Source organism: Parambassis ranga, chromosome 22, assembly GCF_900634625.1.
Source record: "Parambassis ranga chromosome 22, fParRan2.1, whole genome shotgun sequence".
In the NCBI taxonomy this organism is placed as follows: domain Eukaryota; kingdom Metazoa; phylum Chordata; class Actinopteri; family Ambassidae; genus Parambassis; species Parambassis ranga.
The window spans coordinates 8,643,062-8,656,748 of NC_041042.1; the positions used below are offsets into that span (position 1 = coordinate 8,643,062).

The window sequence follows — 13,687 nt, forward strand, 5'->3', positions numbered from 1 at the left end:
GCAGTGGTGAGCTGGCCGAGTGATGCAGACAGCACCCACTCACTGCAAAAAAAATAAAAACTATAAAAAATTTTAGTGTGCAGGAATGTTGTATACAAACCAAAAGTGTTTTTAGCAGACAGTAAACATGTTTGTACCTGCTGTAAAGTGGGTGTTTGTGAGGATTGGCTCACTTTTTGTTCTGCCCTCAACTAGTCAATGAAGATGCTGCAATCATTTTCTAAAACACCTTTACTTCTGTGAGAGATTTCAACTTCTTTTCTAATGTTGCTACCTTTGTACAGCCCAGGCTCACCTGACTCCTGTCTTCACGCTATGTTAACCAAACTGGCTTCTGGCTGTAGCTTCATATTTAGCATAGTGTCCATAGGTAGCCTTCACACAGACCATCAGTGCAGAAAAGCTGAAGAGATTGTTTCTCTAAACAACAAACTATTAATGGAAGTGTAAAAAAAATAATTTTAAAGATTTAAAACTCAAACTGCTGGCAGCTGCATACCATTACAGAGAGCAGAAAAGAAGCTTTACAGGAAAAAAAACGCTGCTAACTTTTCCATATAACGGCAGAGTGAGAGAGATACAGAAGAGAAAGACAGAGAAGGATGTAAAGAATAGCCAGGGGTTTGTTCGACTAAACATTTGCTTTGGCAGGCCCGGAGTAGAGGGGCGGGCGATCTACTAGTCCCTTGACATGAATCCAGAGGAGCCCCTCTGTCTTCACCATAAATCTGAATGGAGTGGGAGTTATCATACTTCTTCCCATCCCCCTGCCGTCTCCTCCCGGACTAAACCCTGCATTCCTCCCAGACACCGCTTCGTACAAACAAAGTGGCCAGTTCCCACCGCTCAACATTGGGAAAGGCGATGGTTTGTCATGGAAAAATCCAGAGGCATCTCAAGAGTCCTTTAGAGGTCCCCCCCCCCCCCCACAAAGCTGAGCATTGCATCAACACTTTGACTAGTGGCTGCATTTCCTCTCTTTGTGGCAGGATGAAACTGTATTGGACATGTAGTTCACACAGAGATGTCAGTTCCTATTAAATACAGAGAGTAACTCACAGAATAAGTCACACTTGTATACAAAATATGCAAACCCTGCATAAAAGTGCAAAGATGCAGAGATGCACACACACTTGCACACAAAGCAACCCAATGCATTTGGAGGCCAGTCATTATAGAAAACCCTGGTAACACATTCCATAGCTGCCTCCTCCCTCAAAGGGAGTCTTTTGTGCCCACTGAAAGGCAGAGGGGTTACAGGGTTTCTCCCTTTAGGGTGTCGAGAATAATACTCGCTCTCAAGACAATGACCTCATCCTGACTCTTTCAGTGCATTGGTGTGTGTGTGTGTGCTTGAGAGAGAGAGGTGTCTCTGAGACTTGGTTTGCAATTATGACAGTATGTGTTGGAGAGTGAGTGAGAAAGGCAGAAAGGCAGAAAGGGAAGCAGGAAGACTTTGGTCAAGGATGGGTGAGGAGGGGAAGCGGGGGGCGCAGCAGCAGTCCTCTGGAGGGAAGTATTTCTCTCACCAGTCTGATTGGCATACACTCCCCTACATTGTCTGTCTGAGCTGAAATGATCTGTGCATGACATTGGTGCGAGTCGGTGGTAATGTAAAGCACACACTCACATGCGGCCAGGCACAGGGAGCGGTGGGCTTCAACAGGAAATTCCTTTACAACCTTTCTGCTGACTAAGGCCTCCGAGTGGGAACAGAGTAAGAAAGAATGTAATGTATATGGTGTCTGTGTTTTTTGGGGTCCAGTTAGGGCAGCGTATGCACAAGCCATTACCGCTCGGTGTGTGAGTCAGAATAAAATACCTGTGTAAGAAATGAACAAATATACAGGTGAACATTGTCTTTGTGATGATTTACCAGATCAGCCATTAAAGAGAAATTTACATGATGCTGCATCAGTGTTGACATTGGTACAAAAGACTGATGGTCATGCATCCCTTTCCTTGATTCATCATCAGCAGACCCCCACCCCCACCAACCACGCCCACCACACACACACTCATTATTCTGTCAATGGGGGAAAAAATCCAGACAGACGCATGCAGACAGTAGCCATCTTTACAGGCAGCCTCCATGTTGCAGAGGCGGCACGCTGTACAGGTGTCCCTCCGTTGTGACCTACATTAGCCCTGCTGATGCCACCACATAACCTCCCTTTAACATTTCAATGCTTTTTCCCCCATGGGCCATCCAGTAAGGGCAAATGAAGTGACTGGAAACCAGAAGGAAATCACAAAAATGGAAATAGGATAGCAACAGATGATGAACACTAGTGTGTGTGTGTGGAGAAACGTGTGGCTAATCCTTGTCTGTGAGATCGATGCTGCAGCTGAAAGAAAAGGAGTGGCAGGTTGTGACTGGGGGCTGTCACAATGGATCGACAGTGCCCTCTGGTGGAAGAGCAACTCATTACATTAAACATTCCAAGAGGATTTTTTTAGACGTGTTTTTTCTTGTTTACAATGGAATGTAAGACACAATGCCCACTAGCCATGAATCCTTTAATGACAGTGATCATTTGAAAAATATAGTGAAATACTTGACTTACAAAAAGAACGACAGCTCTGAATACAGATATGTGTAGAACAGCTTTGATTAGTCCAACGTGTGAATCTGAAGGGAATACACAGCTGAGAATCATAGACATGCAACACATCGTCAGAACACAAAAACAATAACATTCTGCACAATGTTCGGCATAATGTTATTGCACAGACATGCAATTCAAAGCACATAATACAATAATTAAGCATTTCTTTTAGTATAAATAGTACACTTCTAGGCTTTTTTCTCAGTTAACATTACAGATGATGGAAAAGGAAATCAGAAAAGCATGGAACATGCTCACATTGCTCCTCGGTCAACTTGGCACACTGCCTACTGAGCTTTTTTTGTTCCAAACATGGGCAGACAGAGAAACTTAAATCACAGATTTTCTCCGATACAAGTAAACAATAAAAATGCTACCCTCAAATTCAAGATATCCTGACACCGAAACTCTCTTTATTGAGTCAAAGGTGACTTTTCTCTTAATAAGCAAATTCCCTCGACCTGAATAAGACATAACTCAAAGATGTGACACATTTAAAAGTGACAGACAACAAACTGGTATATTCAAATGAATCCCATGATGCGACTAAGACAGGGGAAAAACTAATAACATCCGCTGGTTGTGTTGATGCAACAAAGATTTGGATAGCATTATCACACTACTGTGTGTTTTACAAGGCCATTTATCTTGGGTTGGGAGTGAATCCAAAATGAAAAGTGCTCTGTGAAAGAAGGCCAAAGTATTCTTTTCATTTTGAAGATTCTCTTGCATAATAAAGAAAGGAAAAAAAAGGAAACAGGTCAAATCAGTCATTTAACAATCACTTCATCTAAGAACGGCGACAAGAAGGATTTACAGTTTATGGCTATTTTGCAGCCCACATTTGTCATCAGCCTGAAATACAATTGCAACAAACATGACATATTTAATGGCATAAAGAAGAAAAAAAAAGAACAGTTGCTGCTGTTGCAAAACCTTTAACATTCTGACTTGTCGCTTCGTGTCCTTATGCTTTAGGGTCAGAATGATTACAACCTGTCCTATACTAGTGTCACAAGTTCTTTAAGTGAGAAGATGCTCCAAGAAATAGCCAAGACCTGAGACGTTAGTCTCGCTAATGGCCTCTCTGCACTAAGCTGACGGAGCAGTCTAATTGTTATTGCCCTGGTCTTCCTGTTGCTCTTTTCAACAGGTTTACCAACATGGTCCCAACCCACTGGAGAAACCCTACTGACAATCATGACATGGTGACAGTGTGGACAAAGAGTTAAAACACGATAAGCATGGTTCATCTGTCGAGAACAGAGTTCGTGTTACAGTAGCTCTCAGTCCCAGTTCTCCCAGTCTTCATCCAGCTGCTGAGAAACAAGAAAAAAAAAGTGTGAAGTGTTGCCAACATCACAAATAAACATGTATTCATATAATACACACCTCTCCAGAAGCTTCTATTTTAGAAAGAGCCAATTGCACCTCCTCCTCAGTCATGTCCAGATCGAAGTCCTTCTCCCAGTCCTCGCTCACATCAGTGCTGGACCCTGGAAGGAGGACAACACATGATGATTTATAACTTTCTCCCACCCTCATTCTGCTGCTTCTTCTAAGCCTATTAAGTAAAAACCTCATGACCATATTACTACACATTAAATAAACAGTAACTGCCACCTTAATAGGTTCTTCTCACTGTACCTTTCTTGCCATTGTTAGAGGGCGTCGACTTCCCACTGTCTGAGTTGAGCTCAAACACTCTCAGATCCTGTGGCCCCTCTTCCTTAGCGCTCTCTGGTTTAGAGGCTGGGGCTCGCACTGACTCTACATCAACAGGGACCTCTGGCTGGGTGACAGCTTCTGTTTGAGCTTCAGGAGACAAGTCACTCTTTCCAAGCCTTTGCCCATCTTGTGCCTTGTCTACAATATCCTCCAAGCTAGCTTCTGTCAGTTTCTTGGCCAGCTCTGCGGCAACAGGCTCTGGCCGCACTTCTACCTGCGTTGGCAGGCTGATGCTGTCGCTGCTAACTGAAAGAGTACCATCGCGTTCTTCGCTTGGAGACAGGATGGGGCTAAGCAGAGATGCTTCTGTGGGACCTGTTGAAGAGCTGGGCAGTGTTGAGCTGCTGTCCAGTGGTGGTGTGAAGTTAAGTTGAGATGATGTGGCACCGAGGAAGTCATCTGACAGTAACAGCACAGAGACAGTATGTGAGAGGTGTCAAAGAAAAAGGCATAAAAAGGCAGGCAGATTTTTGCATTGCATACCCTCCTCCTCTTCCTCCCAGCCCAGGCTTTCTGTGTGAGTACTCTGCTCAGCCCTCTGCTTCAGCGCCACTCTCCTTGCCTCCTCCTACATGCCACAGTTAAAGAGAGGGTCTTGTTATGGTACATTAGTTTACTAAGCCTTGTTAACCACAAAATCTAAGGTAAGTCTAAAACTGGCCAGCAGGTGGAACCAGAGATAATATCTTGAACAAATATAATTGGCTGAGAAGATCCAACACTTAAGAATTAATCATATAAACTCCATACATACCTGATCCAGCTGGAAGACTTTGTAGAAATACCTCTGCCAGAATTCCGAATGAGCTACAGCTGCTGGAACCTGTGCAAAAAATAAATTGTTCTTATCTGGTTCATTATTTTAAAGCAAAACAAGAATCTGAGTTCACAACTATTAAGTTCTGACAACAGCAACAGCTCGTACCATTTTAGTGTAAAGAGCTCGTATTGAGGGACTGTTGACCAAAAGCTCTGAGATTTCTCCTTTCTTATCTTCCAGACTGAAAACGGACAACCAGCTGTCAAACTGCTCTGGGGGACCTAGAGAAAAATAAAAACAAATTCTTACAAAGCACAATTAAACCTCCTGATTTCAACGTGCATCTGCTTGCACACATAAAGGATGTTCCAAAAATACAACAAATAAAAAAATGTGTTAAAGACACAAAAGAGAATAGAAAACCAGACAAACCTATTAACTACAACAGTTTATCTGTAAGAACATAAAGCCACCTATGTCTTCATAAAATGTAATGCAGCAATTAATAATCCAATGTTCTGTGCCACTGTCTTTTATTTTAATGGAACTCACAGTGGGACTAAACATAAATGATCATCTGATATTATAATGTCCCGAGAGCCAACTGGCTCACTGCATTCTGTCTTACCGTCAGGTTCATTGCAGTATGTAGCAGGATCAGCCTGTAAACTGTAGAGACGTGCCTGCAGGAGAAACACATGCTTAGCTCTGCTTTGTTTCAATCCACATGTGTATCATGTGCAGAGGCATGCACTCATAAAAAGCAAATCTGGACTAAAATGTGCCCTTAAACACATAGTTGTTTTTAAAGCACAGCATCTACTCTTTTGAAAATGTTGTGGTTTGGTTGACATGTGAAATAATACCCACCTTAGAACTATCATAAACCTCTGTGGTTCCTGCCGGGGTTGCCACCAGTGTGATTACGTCACAGTCGATGGTTTTATCAGGGGGTGGAGCAAGCGTATCTGTTATCACTCCTAAGAAACTAGACAGACTCTTCTTCACCTTTTCTGTGGTCTCTGAGGAACCTTCCACCTGGAACAAAGTACAAAAATGCATTGAGGATACATTGAGTCTGCTTTTGATGAAATAGCAATAAAAGCAATAAAATGGCCGCAACTTACTGCAAGTTTGTTTTTGACAGCATTGGCTGTGGCCACAATTGAGCAGGCCGTGTCATGCTGCACCACAGTGGAGAACTCAGTCAGGTCTCGCTTTATGAATTCTAAGGCCTCTGTTGACTGTAAGAATGAGAGTCAATCAACAGGCATCAAATTACAATCTTTTGTAGGAAAAAGTAAGCAACGTGGTATAACTGGTTGTACTGGCAAAATTGAGGGTTACTAATCAATGCTGCCTCGAAACAAACTGAAAGAACTATACCACTTAAAAAGCTGTAAATAAATAAAGCCGTAAATGTTTTCTGTCAGCTGAATTTGCTCTACCTCTATATAAAATCAGCAAAAACAACACTGTAATCCTGAGCTAGGAGCTATTTCTTAAAAAGTGGGTGCCATTTGGTGAGAGATTTACCTTTTCTTTGACGGCCTGTATGCTCTGCTGAAACCAGCCTCCCCACCAGCCTTCTCTGTAACCACAGACATTAAAAATAAATTGAACTAAAATCAGAAAAACACAACACCACAGAAAATAACAACACTAACGCAACACCATGACTGTGCATTAAACAATTTCTCGAAAGGACGTGTCAGCTTAGCGAGATTTGCTGACTGTCAGCTGTTGACATTCTCAAGGTTTCTAGCTAACACATACAGCTAAGCTAGCTGACGAGTTAGCTAACGTAGGCTAACAGAGAAAGATCATTCGTTAATGTAATCCTGGAGTGAGATGTGTATTCGCTGAACACACATGCTATGTGTAAACGTGTTAAAAGCCTGCCGGTTGTCGCTGTTTAACTTCAACAGCTCTCCACTGTAGCTAATCATGCTAGGCTAACGCTAGCCAGGCTGTGTTTTGGTAAACAAACGCACTTCCTGAACTGATTCCGAAGGCTGTACAGCGCAGCGTCTTAAAATACGACCTACGCTACACCTCATTAGAAACACAACACAATTACGAACACAATGTGAACACGATGTCAACGCTCTATATAACGTGAAATGATAAAACTAAAACTAATTTGCGACTTCACTCTCACCCTTCAGCCATCTTCAGACGATGACATCATCAGTATTACTGAACTCTAACCCCGGACTCCGTGGCTTTGAGAAAAAAAACACGTCATGTAATTTGACTTCCTTTTTCAGTTTTAATGCAAATACTAACAAAGATACTAAAGTCTTCGGAATTGCTTTCTTTGTTTAATAAAATAATTTACTTATTTCTAAGCCATCTACGGCGCCTGCAGAGGACCAAACAGGCTGGCAACGCGAAAAACTACCAAGACTGGCACAGGAAATGTAGTAGGAAGTAGGTTGCAGGAACCTGGCGGCGTGTTTCCAGTGATTCATCGCAGGTGCTGTCAGCGTGTCTGCTTTCAGAAGGTAAAATAACACAGCTGGAGCTCAGCACCACATGTTCACACATGCACAAAGTGGAAATAAATACATAATAAAACAGAACTTACTGTAACACATATTTAAGTGGTCTGTTTACTTGGTATTTAAGCCCTAAACACGTGAGTGTCACCTGAGCGTGTGGTTTGTATTTTCCAGCAGTTGTCCCACATTTCTGTGTGACTTTATGAAGGCTAAAGTGTAATGGATAGTGTTGTTTTGTTTGTATAAGTAGATGTATTCTGTTTTAAAACTCAATTGCCCTCTTGAAATGTGCATCAAAGAAAGAGGGGTAAACAACTAACTTAAGTGATAAAAAGCATATGCAAATTGTTTTTATTTTAATTAAAAGTAATTTAACCATTATGAAACCACACAAATGTATTCTGGCTGCTTTCCTTCCTGCACCATTATGTTGACTAATCAGCATTTAGCAATTTCCGCCTGAGTTTCTTCATCAATCTCCTCTTCTCTGTACATCTGTGGACGTGAGTCTGTGTCTGCGCACCATATTGCATATGCACGTTGACCCCCAGCAGCTGTGCTTTCCCCTCATCAGTATTCTGGGTGGAAAGAGAGATGGGGGGGAGCTGTAGGCTTTACTGAGTACAAAATGAAAAAGAACACAGCAACAAGCCTTTGGAAGTGTGTTCTCTCCTAATTGAAGTTCCTCTCTATCCAGACGCTGCACAATGAGTGCGTATGTCCTCTAATATGTCTCCCACATTCAGCCCCTCTGTCCATTTAATTGGGCCTTTCAGTCCCCTAATTAACTCTTGTCAATGCAGGTTGGCCTGAGCCAAGTTGGGATAAGCAGTCCTCTATTGATCAGTATCTGAAGCAGTTAACTAGTCCATCTGTCAACATGGGCACGGACATTTGATGCATAAAAGGAGAATGTCATCACCACCTCTTTTGTGTTGTTAGAGTTCAGGCTTTGACTTTTTGTAATTCCTACATGTCATTTCTGCTGATGCATTTAGTTTGTAATTTGGATGAAAGTCTGTGGTGTAGTGTTTGAACTGTAGTTCAATTAAGGCCACCTATATAACTAAAGAACTATATGTTTTTTTCCATCTAATTATGGCAAGTACTTAGGGTTACTTAATTATGCACACTATATGCTGCTTTAATGTTCTACCTCACAGCATTTATCTGTTAATTTTCTTTATTATTTTGCAAATATTTCCTGGCTCAACTGAAAGTAATGTCTTTGGATTTTAGAAGAAGAACGCATTTCATTTGCTTTGAGTGATGACTTTAACTTGTAATAGTTTGTTTTAAAGTGTCTTGCTCTGGTTAAAAGGTAGCGTTGTTTAATTGTGCACAACATTATGACTAAAACCAGGGCTGCCACTGCTGGTTAGTTTATGCTAAAGAGCACTGTGATGACAGCAGCGGCTGACCATAATGGTACACAGAGGACATGCCCATATTGTATGATTTAAGAAGCATATCCATTACACACCGCAGTCATCACACCCACACTCACAGACTGCTGATGCCACACTGTGGGCTAACACCATCTGGCGCCGATCAGAAAACACCAGCTTTGCACAAGTCAGTGTCTCTAATTATCTACCTAGAGCAAAGGGAGGCCGATCCCCACTAATCTCCACAATGTGTTCTGCTTCCCATTCCCACCTGTGCCCCAATAAAAGGGGGGCCTTGTGGGAGGACCGGGATCTCTGTGTCAAGGGACCAGGGACCAGGTGACGCTGCAGCCCCGGCCCCCACGACAGAAGCTCCATCGCTTGGTTTGGCTGGCAGCTGCCTCCCCCCACTGAGACATCCCACAGCTGACAATCCCCTAGTACTGACAGGGGCTCTTTACAGTGTCAATAGCCTCATATATTAGAGCTAACAGCCTTTGTGGTGAGCGAGGGTGTCAGGCCTTTTGGCCCGGCAGCGCTTGTTACCATGATGAAATGTAGATTGAATGGAGGGGGTCTGTGTCCCAGGCACGAGAGCTTGGACTCCTCCGGCCCTTGTGTCCCACGCATGGCTATTGTTCCAACCTATTCAGTGGTCTCAAGAGGAGGAGGGAGGGTAAGAGGGAGGTGGGTGAGAATGAGTTACATCTCTTCATTTCTCCCCTCAACGCCAACTCATCTGTCAGCCGTGGGAGGATAAGCATGTATTTTACACGCTTGATTTGTTGCTAAGTGAAGGCCAGCCATTGTGGAGTTGTTTGACTAAATCATGTTCATGGTAATCAATGTGTGTATAGTGTACATAGTACATAGTTTGTTTTGAGTAGTAATTTTTATGACATTTAATGTTATTGCAAATAGGATTTGTAAATGTGTGATGAGCAAAAATAAGATCATATTATTTTTTTAGATTTTTTTTTTTATTTGACTTGACAGGCAGCATTATGTCCTTTGCTTTAAATTTGCCCTTTGTCTGCCAGTATCCATGTTCTTATGAGACAGTGACAAATGACTGGCCTAGAGCTGAGGACATGGCTATGTCCCTCGCCTGCGTCAGACAAAAGTGACGCGCCTTCCTGGCGCCTGTGTCGTCCTTTCATCTCCTACACCCTGTTGAGGTGAAGATGGATGGTCCCCTGGCTCAAGAACACCACATTCAGCTTCTGTGCTGCTGTATTGTCTCGCCCTTCTGTCCCTCTTTAGCTTTTTGGAGGTTAGGCTGTCCAAAACTGGTTAGCAGCGAAGGACACCCTCTTCTAAATCTTTGCACTGCTCCCTTAGCCTGTGAAACTGCCTCTGTTTACTTTTTGAAGACCTTGCTGTGCTGCACTGATATTGTGTCTGGTATTGTGTGACTAAAAGAACTATGACCTGACGGACATTGATATGTTGTGCAAAAATTTACTATAGTCAAGAAATTAATACAATGAAAATATAAAGGAAGAAGGAAAACAGAAGTTATTATTAAATCAGAATTTTAATTTAGGAAAATAGAAGTCCTGCACATGTGAACACATCAGTTCCATTTCTGTTTCATCACCACAGGTATCATAAATTACAGACTTTGCCACTCTGATAAAATTCCCAGAGCATTAAGAATATATCTGTATAAACAAAGATAAGAAGAAACTGTTAATAAAAAATAGCAGCAGTTTATATCCCACAAAATATTTACAGTATTGTACAAGGTTTTGACACCATCAGAGCCATCAGTTCTTGTTTCTTTGAGCTGTTTGGTTCACTGTACTGATCCAAACAGTGTTCAGTTTGAATACCGCTCACTTGTTCATAGAGAGGCTGTGTAATGTGGAGGTAGTGGTGGGCAGAGGCTGGCAGAGGGAGCAAGGGCAGGGCATGCCAGGGAAGTGCCTGTAGGAGCTGGTCAGGTGTAGGGGGTCCTTCAGGAGGCCTTGAACTGGAGCGTGAAAACCCAGGAAGCTGGCTGATGGAGGGGAGTGTGGAGCTGGGGCTGAAGAAGGTGAAGATGAGTGATGCTGCAGAGTTGAAGGTGTGCTGCCCACCAGAGAGTGCAGGGACTGGGCCAGAGGATGCAGGGAGAGGTGAGCAGCCGTGGCTGCAGGGGTAATTGTAGGGTGGGGAGCGGTGCGGCTCTGGATGGCTGCGCTACCTCCATAAACATCCCCAACCAGCTTCTTCATCTCCTCCAAAGAGTTGGACAGCATGAGGATGTAGTTTCGAGCCAACAGCAAGGTGGAGATTTTCGACAGCTTGCGGACTGATGGTCCATGAGCATAAGGCATGACCTCTCTCAGGCCGTCCATCGCCTGGTTCAGGTCGTGCATCCTTTTCCTCTCCCGGCTGTTGACTTTAAGCCTCATGTCTTGCACTTCTTCTCTGCTGAGCTCAGATCTGGTTTTGGTCTTACCCCCGGCTGTGCAGCGTTCCATCCTGCTCTGGCCGACCTCACTCTCTCTGTCTCTGTTCTCCTGGCAGTATTTCTGGAACATCTTGTTGGAGAAGAAGCTTCCAGCAGTGTCATCCACCACCAGGTCTGGGGATGAGGAGCGGCTGCAGGTGGAGCCAGCGTCGGAATCCATTTCAGTTGAAGCCTGAAGAACTGAAAAATGATCCAAAGATAAAGCACTGAGAGGTGAGAGTTTCTTGTCCAGTTTCCTGTATCGCCACAGTCTCACTTTTCTCAGAGTGTGTGCTGTTGAGTCTGATGAGCAGTCGTGTCCACAGGAGCGAGTGTGTCTAAACTGTCACCCTGTGGGCCCACTGGGGTGTATATATACCGCTGACACAACAAAGGAACAATAAGCTGCATAATGAGACACTTAGGGCCACAACCAATTGCAGAAGGGACACACTTTCACCCCCCTCTCACACCTCCTTCCTGCAGCCCCCACTTCACCTTCCCACACCCACATTTAACTCCTCCAGTGGCACTGATGAACCCCCTACACATTAACCAAAACAGGGTTTTGCTGTTTACACGTGTTAAGCTTTACACCTCAGAGTTAACCAGGACTATATTAGCACTGTAATTATTAAAGATTGTGATAATTAATGGATCAAAAAAGTTTTTATTTACTTTTTCCTTGTCAAAAGAAAGTGAGAGTGTGAATCCCTAAAAAAGTTCAACAAGCCACTGTTTTTATTACCCTCTTCCAGCACAGCAGATAGATGATGCCTTCAAGGCCTTATTTACATACGGTATCCATGAGACACTTTGGAGAGAGGTATGAGGCACCATATAAGGGTGCTTATCATGTAAAGGGCAGCATTAATGGCAGACTAGGTACAATTCAGCTAGGAGTTCAAGACAAAAGGGGTCAGATAAATTTGACTGGCTCCCTAAACAGTCTGTGAAATCAGATCACTATCACTGGAAGGGGGTCCGTCAGCAGGGGAGGAGGTAGTTAAAAAGATACTAAACGAGTTGGCAAGGCATTGTCTCCCATCTATTTTAACCATAAAGCTGCTGGCACTTTCTCATTTTTAAATACTTTTCATTATTTACCAGCTACCAGGAACACAAGGAATACTTCAGAGAACTTTGCATGCAGCTCCTTCTTTGATTCAGAGAGGTCCTTTGATATTTAATGTCCAACATGTATTTGTCGATCTAATCTTGTGCTGCATAGATCAGGCTGACTTCTCCTTGGTGTTCAGAGGCTGGATTTCACCACTCAGTTCAGGAATTTCCTGCCTTTTTTTCTGTCAAGCAAAGCCGTTAGTGAGACGGTGCTGGAGGGCCAGCAGATTGAGAAGATAACAGCACTGTTCTCATGGGTAACACCCTCCAGAGCAACAAGAGAGATTTGCAAAAACACAGCTTTTTGTGGACCTTGGATTGAGGCATAGCGTTTATTCTTATCTGGAGCATACTGTCTTGCAAAATGTTTTATTCAGTTCAAATAGAAGAGACAGTTTTACAGACGTCATGTGTTGTGTTCCTCTAAGCCCATATGAGAAACTGTGTTCTTTTCTCTGTGTGGTGTGCACAGTAGGAATCCTGTTTTATATTACCAGGCGTTACCAGTGCCAGTACCATCATTGGCCGTAGGTGTCTTTGTGCAGCTCTGTGATTGTTCTAGAAACTGGGTATCTTTATTAATTTTTTACCTATCAAAGGGTAGGAAGGTTGACTCTTTTTCATAACAGAACAAATTCTCTTCTTTTTTAATGAGTTTTTTCAAAAACAGTCCCTTACATCATTAAACATTCACGAATACATCAAAATAGGTTCATCCTGCATTTGTTTTTTAAATACCTACATATGTACTAAAAGTTTAGAAAAATCCAGTTTCTCTTTCTTAAGATGCATTTCTGTTAATTGTGCCCTTTTTGACAAAGTCCACATAAGGCAAATAATAATTAGCATCAACTCCCTTTTTTCCACCTTATTTAAATTTGCACTCTAATACTCTTTGTTTGAATCAAATATTTTTTTCCCAAACAGACATGTAAAGGAAATACTGACACTTCATGATGCATGAAATCACTCCTCACATTTCAAAGTGTAGAAATACAAACATTCTTGTGTTGTGGCTGATTTGCATGTTGCTGTGTGTGTATATGTGCGTGTGATCTCTAAGTAAGAACTTCTCCTCAGTCTGAAACATGTATGGATCGAAAGTTAGGGGTGGGAATCAAGAGGTTCCCCCAGGACCC

At 42.8% G+C, this 13,687-nt stretch overlaps 2 protein-coding genes across 3 annotated transcripts; both read right to left on the reverse strand.

Moving 5' to 3' along the window:
• Positions 1-2,501: 2,501 nt before the first annotated feature.
• Positions 2,502-7,339, reverse strand: bsdc1 (BSD domain containing 1). Of its 2 annotated transcripts, none has more exons than XM_028396301.1 (11): positions 7,259-7,339; positions 6,634-6,688; positions 6,225-6,341; positions 5,968-6,135; positions 5,726-5,780; positions 5,263-5,378; positions 5,092-5,160; positions 4,821-4,905; positions 4,257-4,736; positions 4,002-4,105; positions 2,502-3,925 (listed from the first exon to the last, which is right to left on the reverse strand). In XM_028396301.1, exons 1-11 carry the CDS (start codon positions 7,267-7,269, stop codon positions 3,896-3,898), a joined length of 1,290 nt encoding a protein of 429 aa, XP_028252102.1. In that variant the 5' UTR covers positions 7,270-7,339; the 3' UTR covers positions 2,502-3,895. The 2 variants fall into 2 exon arrangements, with proteins under 2 accessions (XP_028252102.1, XP_028252101.1); XM_028396300.1 differs by having other exon boundaries at positions 2,507-3,928.
• Positions 7,340-10,827: 3,488 nt separating this feature from the next.
• olig4 (oligodendrocyte transcription factor 4) lies at positions 10,828-11,607 on the reverse strand. The gene has a single exon (XM_028396028.1). The coding sequence runs from the start codon at positions 11,605-11,607 to the stop codon at positions 10,828-10,830; it is 780 nt and encodes a 259-aa protein (XP_028251829.1).
• Between the last annotated feature and the right edge of the window lie 2,080 nt (positions 11,608-13,687).